General features: G+C 40.5%; 1 protein-coding gene across 1 annotated transcript in view; it reads left to right on the top strand.

Moving 5' to 3' along the window:
• The window catches only part of ehmt1a (euchromatic histone-lysine N-methyltransferase 1a), a 41,791-nt gene that overhangs the window by 9,592 nt on the left and 17,234 nt on the right, over positions 1 to 14,965 (top strand). Inside the window, exons 8-15 of the mRNA XM_078250315.1 lie at positions 154 to 461; positions 989 to 1,072; positions 1,184 to 1,272; positions 3,571 to 3,677; positions 7,109 to 7,231; positions 10,632 to 10,733; positions 10,848 to 10,952; positions 13,201 to 13,355. Coding sequence (XP_078106441.1) covers positions 154 to 461; positions 989 to 1,072; positions 1,184 to 1,272; positions 3,571 to 3,677; positions 7,109 to 7,231; positions 10,632 to 10,733; positions 10,848 to 10,952; positions 13,201 to 13,355 — 1,073 coding nt within the window. The remainder of the gene's footprint in view (positions 1 to 153; positions 462 to 988; positions 1,073 to 1,183; positions 1,273 to 3,570; positions 3,678 to 7,108; positions 7,232 to 10,631; positions 10,734 to 10,847; positions 10,953 to 13,200; positions 13,356 to 14,965) is intronic.

Genomic DNA, 14,965 nt, shown 5'->3' on the forward strand with positions numbered 1-14,965 from the left:
TTTTTTTTTTTTCTTTTTACCTTGACAAGAAAAGAATGTCACTTGAAATGACATTTGATTACTATATATAGTATATTATAGAATATATATTATAATATATTTTGATACTGCATTCTTAACCTTAATGCAGTGTTTACTTGGTCCGTCCCACAGGGCACCTTCATGGAGTGCAGGCCGTACGGCAGCATCTCCCACCGATTTCACCGCGACTGCGCCTCCATCTTGAAGGATCTCAGGTTTTGCCCCCACTGTGGAGAGGATGCCAGCGGGGCGAAAGAGGTCACTGTGTCGATGGCTGATCCATCTCCCTCTGTACCCAGATCGAGCCCCGGGCAGCCACTGCCAGCGGTGCCCACTGTGGCTACCCTGCCATCAGTACCAACCACGCCTGCTGTTCCGCAGATACTCAGAGCTAAGAAGACCAGCGAGCCGCAGAGGGGCAGAGACGAGAGCCCGAGCAGGTAACGCAGGACTGATGTGGCTTAAGTCATCTCACCTTCTTATATAGAAAACATAGAGATACCACTTCCTTCTTGAAATCACAAAACTCACGACTATTAAAGGATAATTCTCTCTGGTCAAATAAAATGTTTACTGCTTGCTTTCTAGGGCTGTGCAATTAATCACAATTTTAGCGCAATCGCAATGTGGACTTATGCAATATCCAAATCGCAGGGGAGCCCACTATTTGATAAAGGCAAAATATGTGTCAAACCGTTTTGAATTAATAATTTTGTGGTGCTGCAGAGAGGTCCAGCCTACAAATCGTATCCTACAGACTAAAGAAAGTCTTTGTTTGGTACAGATCCTTGCAGAAATTGTTTTGATTTCTTTTAATTTTATTATTTTTCAATGAAAATTAGAATAATGATACAAAAATGATCATTCCCTCCAATATTGAATTATATCGCAATTGCAATATCAGTCAAAATAATCACAATTAGCTATTTTCCTCATATCGTGCAGCCCTGTTGCTTTCTCGCTCCAGGTTAAAGAGCGAGGCTGTGTGCACTGCAGATAGACCACCTAAAGAGTCACTGGAGAGCATCCTGATGGCACTGGATGATGAGAAGTGAGGTTAACCATGAACTATTTTGCATCACTTTGCAAAAAAAAGTACAGAGTGAGACCACAGTTTGCACTTTGATATGAATAATTGATTGAGACCTTTTATTCTCTTTAGCCTGAAACCAAAGAAAGTGAAGTACCCCACCAGACAGCTGTACATCTCTGCAAAACAAGGAGAGCTCCAGAAGGTCATTCGTCTCCTTGGTAACTCCAATATGTTACTTGACATTAAAAAAAAGCTTCAATTACAATTAAAGCTGCAAGCAGTGTTGGACGGGACCTCGCACCTCCTTGTGTGTCGGGGTTACTGGCGGACGCTGCTCCACTGAAAAAGGAACTCTGCTAAGTTCAATGATACCTCACACAAGAGTCTACGATAAACGGGTCACTAGTTATGAACGGGGGTGTGGCTTAAGCATAGGGGTCGGGCCAAACCATGACAGACAGACAGATTGATTGATTGATTGATTGATTGATTGATTATTGTCATTGCATATCACTACACAACGGAATTTAAGAAATGAATGGCAAAGGAACTCTCTGCTAAGTTCAATGATACCTCACACAAGAGTCTATGATAAACGGGTCACTAGTTATGAAAGGGAGCGTGGCTTAAGCATAGGGGGCGGGGCCAAACCATTACCAATTAAAGAGGAAGTCTCTGCAGTGTTCAATGACCCCTCACACAACATTCTACCTTAAGGCGCTGACACATCAACCCGATTATCTTGTTGTCGGGGTTGTTGAATCGGCCATTGGGCAGTCAGACTCAATGACCAATTACCGGAAATGACGAGCGGGATGAGTGTGACGAACGCCTCTCGAAATCTAACGAAAATCTTTTAAACTGACCTTTGTTTCATCTGAAATGAAGACAGATTCAGCAACTGCATGGCCTATTTCTCGCTTAAAATGTTTTCAGAAACTATTTTTGTAAAATACGAGATCGTATTCCGAACAAGCCGCCGTTATGGTCGGTTTTGAAATTCGGGAGAAGCCAGACCCACGTGACGTGTTCGTCCAATCAGCTGCCGGTTTTCATTTTTTGGGCGACAATACAGATTAGCGCCTCATGCTGTTATGGAGATGTATTACGTCTCGCGCACTCGCAGAACGTACGCTCAAGTCGGCGTCGCTTCGGTGTGTTCCGAGGCACTTTTTTGACCAACTTGGGGAAACTGATCAGTCAGACTGCCTTTTCTGCCGACGGTCAGTTGTCGGGTTGGTGTGTCAGAGCCTTTAAACTGTTCAAAAGTTATGAAAGGGGGCGTGGCCTGAGTACATGGACGTGGTTAAAATATAAGGGGCGGCTCAGTATCACATGTAGACCACACATAAGTTTCAAGTAAATCGGATGATGTTTGTCATATAAGGCTGATATCCTGTTGCCAGCGGGGGGCTATTACCAAAAGTCAATATTGGCATGTAGATGTCCTCAGGCTTGAACTCTTGTTGATCATGGGAAATTTCAAGCCACGAGAAAGTGGCTGTAACTAGAGTGTACATTGTCCATACGAGAAAGTGGCTGTAACTAGAGTGTACATTGTCCATACGAGAAAGTGGCTGTAACTAGAGTGTACATTGAATGTACACTCTAGTTACAGCCACTTTCTCGTTCATCGCTAAACACTCAAAATGGCTGCCATAATAACTTTTCATCGTTGAGGTCTTGAGATAGCAAACACCAAATTTGAAGTCGATTGGTTGAAATCTCTAGGAGTTTATTTAAGTATAGCACCTTGATTTTTAGGCCTACTTCCTGTTGCCACTTCCTGGGCGCTATGACTTTGAGTAAATATCTGTCTCTAGATGTCCTCAGGGTTGGACTCTTATGAATCCTGAACATTTTAGAGTTGATTGGGCAATGTACACTCGAGTTACACCCACTTCTTGTTTCGATGGCGAAATGCACAAAATGGCCACCATGGCCATGCCCTATGACAAAAAGTTTTTCATTTAATAACTTTTCATCTGTATGGTCTTAAGATGGCACAGACCAAATTTGAAGTCGATCGGATGAATTCTGTAGGAGAAGTTCGTTAAAGTACGACGTGGAAATGGCCAAAATCACACTAATTTTGACACTTTCAATTCAAAATGGCGGACTTCCTGTTGGGTTTAGGGTATGGCTCCAATGAGCTTTTTTGTATGTCTTGAGATGCTACATATGTGTACCACATTTCGTTTGTCTACGTTCAACGTACTGCAGGGGCTCAATTTTTTAAATTTTGTAGGGGGCGCTAGCAAGTAATTTTTGTGCGCTTATTCCCGAAACCCTTAAAATACGTACATTTTTCACCAGGCTTGATGCGACCGCAATTTTTTGTGTGTTTTTGAGTATGTAAAGCCCCTCAAAAATGCGATTCATTTCCAGAAAAGAATAATTCCTTCAATTCCAATAGGGCCTTCGCCGCTGTCGGCACTCGGGCCCTCATAACTCAATGTATGTTTTTTTTGGCATTTGTATTATGACACTGATAGACAAAACTTTGTACATTGAAGTTGATGGGAAGGACCCCAACTTTCTGATGGAGGGCCAAAACAAAGTCACCCCTCTTCATGCAGCAGCGGCTGAGGGTCACCAGGAGATCTGCCACATGCTGGTCCAGGTGAGGAGACTGGCTTCACTGCAGGTTGCACCTCAGGGCCTGTATTTATTGAGTGTCTCATAATACAAAAGTCCTCACTGGCCAAACATTCTCAGAGTGACACATTTTTGGTTCTACCTTTTCAGCTTGGATTAAAAGCATTTAAACTCCTATCTCAGCCAATATTTAGGAGAACTCCAGTGCAATATTGCACAATCCAGTGTGGTTAAATAAGTATTTAACACATTTTAATTAAACATATTTCCAATCCAGCTATTCACATGTAATTCAGATCAGACATTGGTATTAACTTGAAAAAACTACACAGACAGAGAAATCATAACATTCCAATCCATAAAAGAAGTTATTTGCAATAAAGTTGAATGACAGGAAGAAAGTATTGATCACACTAACTGAATTAAAAGTAGCATAGTGGCAGCTTCATGATGCTTCCCGTACGAAGACACTAATGTCTCACAGTGTGCAGGTGGGATTTTCCAACACCGTTTTATTTCCTTCCTCTGGAACCGTGACAGTCATCTTTGCAGTATGTTTTGGATCGTTGTCCTGCTAAAAAAAATCCAACTGCATCTCATCCTCATCCTCATCCTCATCGTCCAGGTGGATGGCAACATCCACCTGGACGCTCCACCTCCACCACCTGGATCGCGCCATTCATCTTTCCTTTGATAATTTGGATTCTGCTGGTAGCATGAGAAGAGAAACAGCCCCATACCATGATGCTTTCACTGCTGAACTTCACTGTACTGTAGGTATGGCATTTTTAGTCATATCATATGCAGAGCCATTTCTCTTCCAAACATGGTGCGTCGCTATGTTGCTGAAAAGTTTTATTTTTGTCTCTTCTGACCACACTACATTCCCCCATGATCTACAGGCTTCTCCTAATGTAGTGTAGCAAACTTTAAAAGAGCATTTTTAGCAAAAATATGACAATCCAAAACATACTGCGAACTAGACCGCCAGTTGTTTCCAGAGGAAGAAAATAAAGGTGTTGGAATGGCCCAGTCAATCATGAGACCTAAACCTAATCAAACATTTGTGGAATAAACTGAAGATCAAGATTTACCAGCGTGGCTCTGGAATCTTCAAGCTTCAAAGACTGTGGAAGCATTGGGCCAAAAACCCACCTGCAAACTGTGAGAGTTTCTTTGTGCAGGAGGCCTTGAAGCTGGCATTGCAAACAAATGCTTCTCCACCAAGTATTAAGTACATCTTGCGTAGCGTGTTCAATACTTTTTCCTCTCCTTCCACTTTATTGTAAATAAGTTATTTTATGGGTTGGAATATTATGATTTCTTTATCCGTGTAGTTTAATGAAAGAAATGTTGACGTGTTGAATACTTAATGTCCTCCACTGTATATGCAAGTTGCTATTATAGGCATTGGATAGGGCTTACTGGACTTCCTACTGTAGGCCACACAGCTGAGTCAAATTATCTTCTATTTTAACCCACACCAATGACTTGTCAGTGTTTACTTACAGCATTATACAAATGGCTTTTGGTTAGGCCTTTTCTATTTTGACATTATACTTTGCATACATAACCTAGATAGCTTAGTCATTAAAGGACAAATCCGGCGCAAAATGAACCTAGGGGTTAATAACACGTGTACCGAGTTGACCGTTCTCTGGGATATGTTTTCATGCTAATCGAATGTGACCAGTTTCATCGCAAACCGCTAATTAGCTTATAACACTAGACGAACGCCGTGCAACCAGTAACCAGTAACAGCTCAGCACGGCGTTCGTCGTTCAGCTGGTCGTGAATGTTTTCCAAAGATGGCGGCCGCCTGTATATGGGAACGGTACAGCCTTGTTAGTGGTATAGAAATATTGATTTCTTTTTACTTTACCCTTGTCCCGACGACTAGCGTTATAAGCTAGTTAGCGGTTTGTGATAAAACTGGCCACATTCGATTAGCATGAAAACATATCACAGAGAACGGTCGACTCAATACACGTGTCATTAACCCCTCGGTTCATTTTGCGCCTGATTTGTCCTTTATGTGCATACAAAGATGTATGTATTTTTAGTACTGGGCTTTAACTTTCAGCATTACTCCTAGGAGGGATTGTGAGACGCCTGATAAATACAGATGCAGATCCAACAGAAGCATACAGAGTCTGTAAAATGCATTTACCATCCTTTAACTTCTTGCAGAAGTTTCTACCTTTGGAATTAGTGACCCCATTAAAGTTGTTTTTAAGATACCACAGTAAAATAAAGATAATGAATATGTAAATAACTCAATTTTGACTTTAAGTAAAAGTCTCATTGAAGTTCAAATTTTAACCTTATCTTAATTTGGTAACAAAGACTTCCATGGAAATACATCTTTTAGGTGTGAAATGTAAGTTTGCTTTAAATCCGAGAATGGAAATTCCGTACATGTTATTACTTGAGCTAAACTGACATAGTTTCCCATTATTTTCTTTAGTCTGGACTAGCAAAATGGATCACATGTTTTAAAGCTGCAGTAGGCACCATGTTAAAGGTTAACTTAAGGATTTTCTTTTTTCAACCTGGACCCTATTTTCCTATGTTTTTGTGTCTAAGTGACTGATGGGAACAGCAATCTTTGAAATTGGTCCAGTATTAAGCAAGATCGCTGCAGTCGGCAGCAGCGAAACAAGCTACATCAAAAGTATTTGGGCAATTTGCGCACTTTCAATTTCCGTCTGCAAAAATGCCCGTTTTGCTACTGACAGCCTCAGATTATTATTCTTCTTTAAGTGTCTGACAACATTATGGAAAGGATTTCTAGGGAGGTCGATCTTTCTGTTGAAGAGTAAGGTCCTTTTTTTAAACACAAAAACATCCGCAAAATTGCGATCGCTAAAGCCACCAGATAAACAGTAATTTTATCATCGTAAAATACACTTCGTTCAAAGTCGACACACATAATAAAACCCGTTTTGATTTGTCTTTCCACTTTTGGTTGAAATAAACACATAGTTTACTGATTTACATATTTATTATACACACTTAAAGTATTGTTTTTTTAAATGGGGTCTGGTGGTTTTAGCGATAGCTATCTCAGAGCCGTTTCCTGTTAGAAGAAAGGTCTTTTTTAAAAGGTCTTTCTCTATAGGAATCTTTTCCATAATGTTGTCAGACACTTAGAATAACAATCTGAGCCTGTCAGTGGCAAAAACAGCACTTTTAGTGGAAAAAAAGGACGATGCACATTTGCTCTATATTTGCATCCGGTTTGCGGCAGCTGATCACAGCGTTCTTGTTTAATACTGGACCAATGTCAAAGATTGTTGTTCACATCAGTCACTTTAACATAAAAACATAGGGGAAAAGGGTCCAGGTTGAAAAGAAACAACGTTACCCTTTAACTGTCGTACCGTAAAATCCTGTTGGTTGATGTCAGTGTCTTAATTAGCAACGTTGGGATGCTGTGTGTGCTCACTCCCATAGGCTGGAGCCAACCTGGAAATGTTTGATGAGGAGCAGAGAACACCACTGATGGCGGCCTGTGAAAACAACCACCTGGACACAGTGAAGTACATGCTGAGAGCCGGAGCAGCTGTCAATCACAAGGTGGGTCAGCAGCGCACACTCAGTCTGTTGGATCATCTCAGTCAGGGTCAACTGATGTGTGCTCATGTCAAATTCTGCTTCTACATTCATAATTTAGTCCAATCTCACTCTACCAACTGCTGCCACTGCTCAGACCCTTTGTACTAATATTTTAAAATCCCATTTAATAGGTGCCGTTTTTCTTATGCTACACCTGTCAGATGGCTGGTTTACAGTGGCATCGGATGAAAAGTCTAAAAATTGTGTTTGGAATGATTGTTGACTTAATCTTGTGAAAAACGGAGGCCGAAACAAAAGTGTTTCTTTAAAAAAATAATGGAGCCAAACGGTTAAAGCACAAATCACACAACCACAACATCCACAGTTCGATTCCAGTCAGGAACTTTTATAGAATATCATACACCTCTTTCTCTCTACCCATGTTGCCGGTTTCTCTACACTTTTGACTTTCAATGCCAACAAAAAGTAAAGTAACAGTATAGTAACCAAATGAGGCAGGGAAATAAAAATGTAACCACTTAAGCCAGTGCAGCAACAACATTCACAGGCTAGTTGGCAAATGTGGGCTTTGATTTACTTTGCTAAATGTTAACAAAAGTGACCTCTGAAACCAATTTGCACCCCCTCTTGTAGGAAGAAACTGCTGATAAACTTGATAACATTTGGTTATGTGTAGAGACATGCTGCATTAGATTTTTAGCTTAAACCATATGGTGAGCAAACAAACTCAGTATATCGGTTCAAATTGATAATTGTTGCTATTCAGACTTTACGACTTCTTGTTATACCAATTTGGTCACACTGCAAGACCAGACAGTAGTTGGCAAAAACAAGACAAAAAGGGAAATAGCACCATCAGTTATGGGACATACGGTGGATATGTGGATGTGCACCTTTTGTGAATGTGTGAGCAGTGTGTGAAATCTCAAAAACATGGTATTCATCATGCTGAAATGAGCAATTTACGACAAATTTGTCCAGTTAAGAAGGCTTGGTAAATCAAAAACTTGGAACACTCATACGAGCACAGTAAGAGAGGTTTAGGACAACATCACAAAAATGTTCATGCATGAGGCCCAGTGAGCTAAAAGAGACACAAATGGTAATTAGAGTTGAGAGAGAGTGCAGGAGCAACACCGTTAACATAGAGCCCATGTTTATATACAGGGGTTAAAGTGGGATTTGGCAGGTGGGGGAACCCTAACATTCGGTGCACAGCACTTGTATAAAAAGTAGGGCTGTTAAACAATTAAACTTTCTTAATCGCGATTAATCGTTAAATTTCTATAGTTAATCGCGATTAATCGCATGTTTTATCACATGATTAACATTCTATATTATTTTGCATTTCAGAACTGTTTTTAAGTACATATTAACAATGGAATGCAATTCTTGATTGGGAATCAAATGAAAGCAAAAAAAAAATGACTTTATGAACTTGATTTTAAGATTTGTAATTGTTTATTATATATTTAATCTAGTCACACATTTGAATCTAGAGTCAATATTAGGGTTGGGTATTGTTTAGTTTGGATACCAGTGCTAAAGCGGTACTTTTAAAATGGTACCAGTGCCTTAACGGTGCCTGAACCGATACTTTTTAAGAAAGTTTAAAAAAAGAAGGGTACTAAACAGTTGGCGACATTAAAGAACGGCTTGTTCATTGCTAAGGCCATATCGTCAAAATTAAATGTTTAATAATAATGTAATCACTATAACAATAACTTATTTCACTAGTAAATTGCTGTTGAATGACAAAAACAACCACCAAATGGGAAAAGGGCATTTAAAAACTTTGAATGCACCACGAGGCTGTAAATTACCAGTTTCATTGAACGCATTGTCTGTGTTTTTCCGACAGCAGCAGCTGCAGATTCCAGATCCCGGTGTTGAATCCTATACAGTGAAATACAGACAAACTTTACACCGTTTAGCGTTAGCTGTCAGCATTGTAACCGTGTTTAATCCAGCTTCTAGCTAGCGGTAGGCCAACGTTAGCTGCTGTTGAGTATAGTGTTAACTAGCGTCACGTGCAGCAATGTTTCTGTTGCCTGTAACGTGTGTTTCAGAGCATCAGAGAGAAGTGCAGGCATATCAGTGGCACCAGAATGAGGCACCGAAATCCGCGTTGCTATTCCTGCAGCAGCAGGATGTGTTACGAGGAAGTACGGCAAAATAGTAGCCTGTTAGGCATAACGCAAAGCAGAGTGAAGTGAAAATAAATTAATAAATGGTGGCATGCGATTAATAGGATTTTAAAAAATTAACGCGTAATGCTCGGCCCTAATGAAAACAAAATGTGTCACTTTTAAAGCTGGTTTGTCTGTTACTCCTGTTACTGTGGAGCAATGTAGCATTTAAAAGGCTATTTGCTTGTCTGGTGCAGTTAGGCCTGTCGCGATAGTCAATAAATCAATTAATTTACGGACAGCAGAGGAGCAGAATAAAGTAGCTGTACCTTCACCAAAATGAAGACTGAAAAACAGAACTATTTTGGTACAAACATTTACTCGCCATGTGGCAGATAGCCATATAGATATAATTTATTAATTATATATTATTTCAATTTAATATTTAGTGTTTAATAAATAATTGTTAAATGTAGTACAGAGTCTTTAGTCTATCGCACAAACACTCGACGAACGAATTGCCTGGGAGAACACACGTGTCACAAACGGCAATTCCACAACTGTACAACAGCGTGAAAGATGACATACTAAAGGAGATCAAAGACATATTGTGGATATTTAAAATGTCTTCCAGTTCCAGTGTTAAATATTCTTTAGAAATAAAAGTTTATTGATCTTTGAAAAGGTGTACCTGCATTATTATGCCATTATCATTATATTAGAAGAAAATGGTCTCAGAACGACAATATTATCGTTTATCGCAATAATTCTGGGACAATTTATCGTCCAGCAAAATTTATCGTCCAGCAAAATTTAAACAAAGACTGGAACGGATATTTGGCCTTATTTCTGGCTTTCAAAAAAATAATGTTTGCCTGGTGGGAAACACTGAAACTGCCAACCAGATTAGTTTACTTATTAATTGAAGGTGCACAAATACAGTTCTGGATCGTTCCGGCCCACTTTAACCCCTGTTCATATAACAAAATTGATTAGAACACTTCACTCTTTCACATAAGCTGACCGTCTCTCTGGAACAACATTTTATTAACCTCTCCATCTCTAAGCCTAAACTAGGCTCTAGGGTGGGAGATGAACATATCTGAACTGCTGGACACATTTCTCTTCATTATTTCTGCTCCAGTGTCCTGTTTTCACCAACAAGTTTAATGTCATAGAATCCAGAAGCCAATGAAATGCCCTTTTCTTTGGACTAAACAGCAGTGGCAGTAGCACAGTGTTGTTCAATGTGAATCATGTTGTCATCCCAGGATATCATGGGCTTCACCTGTTTGCATCTGGCAGCTAAACTGGGACATTATGATATAGTCCACCATCTGCTCTCCAAGGCATCCAAATACATCAACTGTCAGGTACAACACACACACTGCCTCATTTACTAACTGCTGCTGACAGCTAATGTGTAAATAAAAAGTAATACGATAGCATAAATCTTTGCACGAGTTTTACAGCCTGTGTCTGTGCAGGATAACGGGGGGTGGACTCCCATCACCTGGGCCATTGAGTACAAGCACAAGGAGCTTGTCCACCTGCTGCTGGCCAGAGGGGCCGATGTTAACATCAGAGACAAGGTCAGTGCACACAGTACGCTGTTCACTTTTACAACTGTACCACACACACACACACACACACACACACACACACACACACACACACACACACACATATACACATGTACATGCCGTAACACTCTGTTTTCACACTTCCTACAGCATTGCAGCTCATCGAGTGTTATCTTGTGGGATGCATAATAGTTTTTACCTCTAAACTGAGGGAAGTGTAAGTACAGTAGACTGGGGAACCAGAGGGGAATTGGATTCTGTGTCACCCCGAGCAAGGAAAAAAAGTAGACTTCACTTATTTATGTCATAATTAAGATAAAATGTATTTCTAATTGAGACAGGAAGGATGGCACAGCATTTCATAACTGTATGATTGTGCTGTATATATAGTTGGCCAATCATTACTATGCTACAATACCGTTTTATTATAGGTAAAACATTTGTTGGTGTATTATCTAAAATATAACAATACAACAACATAATATTTAACTTTAAGTGATCAAATAAAACATTGGGCCTCATACAGTATAGAGCAAAACAGAATACATGACATTCACCAATTTTCTTGTACCTATACGAGCAAAATTCATAATTCAACAATTTTTTTAGACCAATATTGCGATTGCCAGTCAGTATGCAATTTAAAAAAAATCGGTATTATTCACTATACACAAGCAATAAATCCCCTAAGTATGACCTATAACATAGTATGACCGACACGACATTGGATACAGTCAACATATATCAATATTGCCCTGTATGGGAAGAAAAACATGCTTAAATGTTTACGTTAATCTTGATCGCTATAACTATGTTAGTACTGTCGATAGCAACAAAAAAAAAGAAAATCGATCCTAGCAAACTGGAGTTGCTGCAGCTGATGCCCAGAGCTCCCACTGAAAATGGCAGTTTTTGGGCATAACATAAAGAGTGCCTTTGTGCCTCTTAACAGACACACAATACAATTAAAATGTCTGTGAAACAGGGCCCTTACATGACAACAAGATGCGTTTTCAAGACATTGTTTAAATTCACCTACCCTGTTGGGATGGGAATGTCTGGGATGAGTGAGTGTGTTCAGCCCGGCGTCGGTGATAATCAACAAGCAGCAGTTCCGTGTGTATTTGTAGCATATATATCCATTTTGTGTGTGAACGATCTGGCGTTGGTGAGTAGGAGTCTTGGCAGTAGCGATCTATGTGGTAGTTTCCTTAGCCGTGCTAGCAGGCCCGCCCGGCGGCATCCTTGCTTCTGCTTCCTCCCCGCCTTCCCCGCCTGCCGCGGCCGACAACAATCCAACTAGCACCCGCTGGTCTGGTGGATGTCCTCCGGAGGACAGGTCATGCCTTCGCGGCAAAACATTTTAGTTTATTTCCCCCTTAAAAATAAGTAATTGAGCACTGTAGTGGTTATGACCATATCAGTGACTATGTAACTATATGGAAATGGGCCAAATGATGACTGTGCCTTGTACAGTGTTACAGAAGGCTAGCTGTCTCGCGCTGAAGTCCCCTGGGAATTCAGTTGTAGCAGGAAAAGGTAAATAGCAGTGTGCAGATCGGAGCGTAGTGTGTGAAGAGTGAAGAGCGGAGGTGTTCACAAAGGAACTGGGAAGAAGCTTGGAGTAACGTAGCTAACTATGGAGCTAGAGCTAGCCTTCAGTAATGCTATTACTGTACAAGCAACTGGCATAATTTGGCCCATTTCCATGTAGTTAGACTCTGATTGGTTTATTGCATGTTACGCTCAAAACACACTATGAATTAATGAAGACACTAAGTACAACCCTTTTGAACCTTTTTTTTTTTTTTGCTGTCAAACTAGCAAAAGTGGATTTGGACACACCCTAAACGCATCTGCGCCTGGCGCTTCACGCCGTGTGCTTAGATCGTTAAAATAGGGCCCTTAATGTTTCATTCACACACTCTTGTCACAGATTTAAAAGTTTTAGAAAAGTAAACTTTTGACCCTGTGATGACCTGAGATGACATAGTTAAAAACACATCAAAACCATGTCAACCTCATGGTGGCGCTAGAGGAAAAGTCAGGGGATCACTAAAGTCATTTGTATTCCTCCTCTGGGCACCATGAATCTCTGTACCAAATTGAATGGCAATCCATCAACTAATTGTTGAGATGTTTCAGCCCGGACCAAAGTTACCATAGCTGATAAAAGAGGTTGTGAATAAGAATAAGACCCAACAGGTCCAAAGAATGTTATTTATACAGAACAATTCTGTATTTGCTCCTTGTTCAGGAAGAGAATGTCTGCCTGCACTGGGCAGCACTTTCGGGCTGTGATGACATCGCCCAGGCTCTGCTGGAGGCCAGATGTGACCTCAACGCTGTCAACGTTCACAGTGACTCAGCGCTTCATGTTGCTGCCAGAGAGAACCACCTGGAGTGTGTGATGTGAGTATGTAGCAGAGTTCATCTGGCTGAACATAGACCTTTATCAAATTCAGATCAGTCCATTGTTAGTCTCGCATTGCCAGACCTTCCTCCACAGCGCTGCGGAGGAGGGTCAGACTGCACACACTCAAAGAAGAGGGGCACATTTGAAAAACGAGTAAAAATGCATTGTCCTCAAATTTAAAGCTCTGCTTATAGGCAATCATTTCTTCAACCCATATTTTGCTGAAATGTTTTTGTTTTGTTTTCAATTGTAGTGGTGCCTAGGACAACCTGAGAGCTGTAGAAATGAGAACGTAAGCTCTCAGCTCATTTAGAAGCTGCAGCCCAGGGGTTGGTTTGTCATTTCTACAGATGTCAGTGAAGTTGTTCTATGTACAATTCAACATTTAAATAAGGTCTGGGTTTAAAATGATCATTTAAAGTCATTGTTGTATGCAGTGAATGCAAAATAACTCCTATTTTCCATTACGTGTGTCAGTGCTGCGTTCCGGAGGAGTTGCGGCTCCCCGCAACCAATCACGACCATTCAAGTCAATGCTTGATATTCTAACACCCGTGTTATGGTGCGTCCCAGAAGCGTGTGTGAAGCCGCTCTCCAATCCGCTAAAGATACACGCCGGTTCTGTTTTCACGCACGCTGCAGGGCGTTCAAACAACCGGGCAGGAAATGAAAGAGCGAGAGCATCCAGTCAGTTTACCAAAACAACACCATAGACGGCAAGCGATTCATCTTGGAGGTTGAATAACATAATAAGACATCACAGATCCTATTTATAAGGACAATGCCAGACACGAGAAGGCATGGAGTTTAATTGCAGGAGTGCCTGGAGTGGAAGGTAGATACTAGCTTAATAAACATGTGATTGTTCTGAAAAGTACTTAAAATAATCAAATATGCGAGTCGCGCAGGCAAGACGCTCCGCTTCTGAGACGCTCCCTGTGTGGTATGGCGCGTGGCGGAGGACAGAACAGCCAGAACGCTGCACCGACGTGCCAATTTAGAAAAAACCTAAATATACATAACCCTATTTATGCTCTCAATGACAGATATCAGTTTTGAGTTAAATTATGTTTTAGGAAACACTAAAACACTACTCTCACAGTATTTATAACTGACGATTGTAGTGGTCCACCAACATGGGTTTGTCAATGGCGGATTTTTAGAGAGCAGGGCAACCAATGGTCAGTGTATAATGCCAATGTCATTGTTGATGTTATTGTTGTTTTGTTGTTTTTTTTGCATCTGATAAAATACAACAATTTAATATTAATAACAAATGAAACACAAAATTGCTGAACCTAAAGGGAAAATTCGCCACCTTTTTAAATGTGAATGTCCAAACAGTACTGAAGGTATATGTAGTATTTTGAAGAAATAAATACCCCAGTGTGAGCTATAATGAATGAGAAAGCGAGTCCTCCTGCTCGCGGATGCTGTGGCGGAAGTACCTACATGTACCAGGATGTATTGCGCGTGAGCTGTGACTTTGCTTGGCTCTCTTAGCTTTTTTTAAAATAAACTCTCAGATTTGCAAGAAAATAAATATTTTTACACCTAAACAGAGAAATAAAACGGAATTCAAGTTTGTCTCTTTCACAAACCAAGA

The sequence above is a fragment of the Sander vitreus genome, chromosome 5 (assembly GCF_031162955.1).
Source record: "Sander vitreus isolate 19-12246 chromosome 5, sanVit1, whole genome shotgun sequence".
NCBI classification, from domain to species: domain Eukaryota; kingdom Metazoa; phylum Chordata; class Actinopteri; order Perciformes; family Percidae; genus Sander; species Sander vitreus.